Genomic DNA, 5,231 nt, shown 5'->3' on the forward strand with positions numbered 1-5,231 from the left:
CTTCCCAACCCACGTCAGCTGCCAATACGTGCCACACCATGCTTTTCAATTCCATGCTCTGCCAAACGGCCCACGCCCATTCCAAACTCATTAATATTGACAAGTCCCTTTCACACCCAGTCTATGCTAACAACTCCGCCTCGCGCTCCAAAGCCTGACCACAAACACATATAAACGACTGCGATTTATACAAAGCTACCAGATGCAAGGATTGCGAATTCTACTTACATCTCGAAAAAGGTCAGACAAGTCTTCTTAGCCTTTTTTCACGACTTACTTTCTCAGTTCTATCCTCGTCTGTCACCATCTTATGCTTACCTTGCAACAAGGCCCCTGTTCCAAGCTAAGCAGGGGACTTAATGTTGATGGTGGTTTTTAGAGAAGGGGTAAAATCGTAAAACCTTACGCATAGCATAACGTCACCAGTGACGCTAAACACATTTATTAGAACATTTAATGCACTTATGTAAAAAATTACCAGGGTATCTTTTTTCAAATGCTAAACTAGGGTTTCGACACACAAAACCCAAAGCCGCACAATCGCTGCGCATCATGGCAACTATGCCAAAACCAATGCCGCACAATCGTTGCGCATCATGGAAACTATGCCAAAACCAAAGCCGCACAATCGCTGCGCATCATGACAACTATGCCAAAACCAAAGCCGCACAATCACTGCGCATCATGGCAACTATGCCAAAACCAAAGCCGCACAATCGCTGCGCATCATGGCAACTATGCCAAAACCAAAGCCGCACAATCGTTGCGCATCATGGAAAACATGCCAAAACCAAGCCGCACAATCATTGCGCTTAAGGCAACCGTTCCAAATTCGAGATGCACAATCATTGCGCCACACGCGCCATTGGCACATGCCAAGCGACGCTTGCGACCTAGCATACCAAGCCAGGAAAACCTAGGGCCAAGCCGCCACACGCGCCAATGGCACATGCCAAGCGACGCTTGCAACCTAGCATGCCAAGACGTGCAAACCTAGGGCCAAGCAGCCACACGCGCCATTGGCACATGCCAAGCGACGCTTGCGACCTAGCATGCCAAGTCGTGTAAACCTAGGGCCAAGACGCCACACGCGCCATTGGCACATGCCAAGCGACGCTTGCGACCTAGCATGCCAAGCCGTGAAAACCTAGGGCCAAGTCGCCACACGCGCCATTGGCACATACCAAGCGACGCTTGCGACCTAGCATGCCAAGCCGTGCAAACCTAGGGCCAAGCCGCCACACGCGCCATTAGCACATGCCAAGCGACGCTTGCGACCTAGCATGCCAAGCCGTGCAAACCTAGGGCCAAGCCGCCACACGCGCCATTGGCACATGCCAAGCGACGCTTGCAACCTAGCATGCCAAGCCGTGCAAACCTAGTGCCAAGCCGCCACACGCGCCATTGGCACATGCCATGCAACACTTGCAACCTAGCATGCCAAGCCGTGCAAACCTAGGGCCAAAGCCGCTACGCGCGCCATTGGCACATGCCATGCAACACTTGCATTTTGTCATTACCACTTGCACCCGATGTGCAACCTACAGCCAAGGTATTCCGCACAAGCCATTGGCGCATGTTGTGAAACCCTTGCACTTTGGCATGCCGCGCCTACATCAAAGGCCACGATTTCTCTTAAGATGCAAAATCTCGACCGTCGAAGGTCGCCACTGAGCCGGCACATCTCTCAAGATCAACTTATCAAACACCAGCGACATGCTACACGTTTTCCACAAAAACACTCGAGACATCAATACATGTCACAAACTGGGGGATGCTCTTTAGGGTTTTGGTTTGGAGGTTTACAACGTGCGGCATACACAAACGCCTGTTTCAAGACAATGTATAAAGAATAAAACGGTGAGTAAATGCAGGAAGTAATGATGAAACGCTCTTTCATTATGGAACATCAATTCCATCAATACCAGGCGTTACCACGTCTTCCCATTTAACTCATCCGTTTCTTTTTCTTACGAGCCCAGAGTACGTTTCACTTAGACTTGTATAAATAGGTCTTACCTACTTCCACCAAGACAACAAGTTTTTGGTCAGGAGAAATATAATACTCAGAAAGGCAACTCTGCTAGCTTTCCCAAAAGCTTTCACCTTCTGATACAAGTCAAGTACTAGTCTTCCAGAATTGTTCTGGTCTCAACACTCTCTTCGCTTTCTTCCCTAAACCATCCCTTCTCCTCCTGTTTGTGACCGAAGCAAATCCGGAACGGTCATTTCTTGGTTTAGGCCGGAGTTGTACAGATTGATCTCTCGAATCTAAAGTACTCCCGTGCAGTACATTTGTTTAGGGTTTAGATTTGTTTCTCACTCACCTGCCGAAATTACCAAAATCGGCAGAAACATTTTTCACCCGTAAACAATAGGAAACGACCCAAAGATCAAGACGATCCACATGGTCACCAGAATTTAGCCAAATTCCATCGTTTAGGGCCTCAAAAGGACGTTTTTGCCTTTTAAGGAAAATTTTGTTTTCTTAATAAACCTTTTGCGGAACAAGGGTAAGTTGGAACATTGTGGAATTTAAGCTAGCTGCGTCATGCTCCACGAGCATGCCTGCAAGGGAAAATGGACGTGCATTGGCCTAGATTTAAAGGCCCGGATCGTAGCATCATCATGCCGCATCTGGGAAGTTATGGTCTACGGTGCAACGCGCCAAAGGCGTAATTTTCCGGTCCATCACCACTCTAAACTTCGAGAAACGGCGAACTGAACTTAAAGTGATGAACTCTCTCCTGAACACAAACTAAAGTGATGAATTTATAATGCAACAAGATCATAATTAGGTTTCTAATTAATTATTATCTCCAATTGTGTGCAGGGTATTTATAGAATTACTAGTACCTCTTCAATGAAGAATCATGTTGCTTCAAGAATTTCTTCAAGGGGTGTGTCTCTAGAATTCCACTTTGAATACCCAAAGAGTTGTTTCTTTTCACATCTGGTTTTAGGTTTCTTACAGTTTCAAACTTGAAACTATCTTAACCTAACTAACATGTCAGATTATGATTAAGCCCATAGCTACTAGACCATCCCAACACCCAAATCCACACGGTACTAGTTCAATGAATTTTCCATTCGTATATAGAGAATATATAGAGAATTGGATTCAATTTTCCAACAGTGGATTTACCAATGATGAAGATTTTTTCAAGCCTCAATTAAATCTAGGGTTTCAAAAATCGTCATAAAGAAAATTTAATTTAGATTTTTAAATTAATTTCAAACCAAAAGAAATTTATGTCACCAAAGATGTCAACCGGATATGTAAGATCTTGCGGTTAGCATGTTTTGGCAATTTCGTGACTAAGTGACGAATGAAAAGAAAAAACGAGCTAGGTTTCAAACATTTGAAATATCCAAACCATAAATATAAATTCACATATCAGTGTTCCAAATAGAATACAAGCTTAATTATTTATTTTACTAACTTATGGGCTTGACGAAAGCTGTCCGAATTTTTTTCGAGCCCCAAGATCATGCTCCAAACCATACACATGACCCGTTGAATAGAATTTTTTTTATAATAGAGCTAGAGGTTTCTTGGATTTCTTGTACACTTCCATAAGTTCTTCAAAGATCTTCATTGAAGAAGCAGGCAAACCAAGAACCAAATTTATGCCTTTGTTATCTTTTCCATGGGCTAAGAATAACACCACTTCCTTTATGGCTAACCTAGGCGGGCCTGCGAAAAAGGGTTCTCCCCAACCAAAATCCATACTGTTGAATCCTAGCTTAGACCAAGCACTTAAGAAAACTGTAGAACTTTGAGGTTGGATTCTTTTTGGCTCTTCTAAGAAATCTATGGTTGATTTTACGTAATCATCTGTAACCGACTTAATTAAATTTTGAATTCTCTCTATAGTTGATGACAGTGGGTTGTGTAACATCTCACTCGCGCTACATTGACAATTCATCATCAGGAATGCATTGCCAAAGTAACCTTTTGGCAATTTTGGATCTAGTCTAGACCGCCCATCAACCGCGAAGAGTAGCCTTACTTGCTGATCAGGATCAAGTTTTAACGATTGAGTTCGAGCCCTCCACATCAAAGCCGTAAGTACTTCAAAACTAGTACACCTTTGTAAAACCCCATCTTCCATAGCTTTTTTCTTTAGTTGTTCTAGATTCTCAGGGTGAAAGATAAAGGACTTATTAATAAGCATTTCTTGTTCGAAGAGAGTCTGAGTGTTTGATACATCTACGATGTCTTCATACTCATAGGTAAAATCCACCTTAGGTGGGTTTCGTGCTTTGAGTATAGTTCGATCTAGAAACGGTGGGTTTGTTAACGGCAATCCTCGCGTAACTTCACCCCACGACTTCATAAACTCCATTGCGCTGGTTCCATCGGCCATAGCGTGATTCATGCTTATACCAAGAACGAACCCTCCACACTTGAATTTGGTCACCTTCAAACACATATGTATATGGTAAAAAGAATTAAGAACTAAAATACTCCTTATAAACTAAAAAGGAAAAAAATAATCTAAAACAAGAACTATATCATGTAAACTACCTGAGCCACAAGTAGAGGATTTTGTAGTATGTTTCTTGGATCAAGAAGGCCATACACAAGTTTCCCGGAAGTAACAGGATCAGGTTTCGTGAAGTCACCGATTTCTTCCAACGTAAGGTTGGCCTCTGCCTCAACAAAAAGAGCACCTTCACCTGTGCAATTGACCATAAATTTACGCTTTTCATTCATTGTGATGCGTCCAGCAAGAGGATAGTAGTACACAAGTACTTTTGCTAAACCATCTTTAATGAGTTCAGCTGCATCCAATCTGCCAACGTCTAGTATTTTGTCAAAACAGTAAAAAGTGTCAATCATAGACACCATGGTGTCCAAGTTTGACAAGAAATGTAAATCCTTAGGTGTTTCCTCTGCTGGAACCACAGTTGTTTCCCCTATAATCTGGACGATAAGTTCACCGTTGAAAGTTGTTTTAACGTCCTCCATTATAACAACAACGATAATGTTGAGTACTATCCTAAGTTGGAAATGAAGATGATACTCCAATGCAAAGAAAAAGATTATATATATAGATGAGGAAGTTGTCGCAAATCATGACGGCAAAAAACAATCCAATTGCTAAAGGAAAAAAAAGAGATTAACTAGATTTCTTGACCAGATTATTTGTAGTTAAAAACATATCGAATGCAAGGAAAAATCTACCATATATTGTCTTGTTAACTTGAATAATGAAGATTTTTTA

At 42.4% G+C, this 5,231-nt stretch overlaps 1 protein-coding gene across 1 annotated transcript; it reads right to left on the reverse strand.

The window, feature by feature from the left end:
- Nucleotides 1-3,348: 3,348 nt before the first annotated feature.
- Nucleotides 3,349-5,031, reverse strand: LOC113277376 (omega-hydroxypalmitate O-feruloyl transferase-like). The gene is made up of 2 exons (XM_026526491.1): nucleotides 4,532-5,031; nucleotides 3,349-4,424 (listed from the first exon to the last, which is right to left on the reverse strand). The coding sequence occupies exons 1-2, from the start codon at nucleotides 4,973-4,975 to the stop codon at nucleotides 3,534-3,536; spliced, it is 1,335 nt and encodes a 444-aa protein (XP_026382276.1). The 5' UTR covers nucleotides 4,976-5,031; the 3' UTR covers nucleotides 3,349-3,533.
- Nucleotides 5,032-5,231: the final 200 nt, after the last annotated feature.

The sequence above is a fragment of the Papaver somniferum genome, chromosome 5, assembly GCF_003573695.1.
Source record: "Papaver somniferum cultivar HN1 chromosome 5, ASM357369v1, whole genome shotgun sequence".
Lineage (NCBI taxonomy): Eukaryota > Viridiplantae > Streptophyta > Magnoliopsida > Ranunculales > Papaveraceae > Papaver > Papaver somniferum.

Coding starts and splice junctions, on each gene's coding strand:
- LOC113277376 (XM_026526491.1), bottom strand. CDS start 4,975: ATGGAGGACGTTAAAACAACTTTCAACGGTGAACTTATCGTCCAGATT. Junction 4,425..4,531: donor ATCCTCTACTTGTGGCTCAG/GTAGTTTACATG, acceptor ATGTGTTTGAAG/GTGACCAAATTCAAGTGTGG.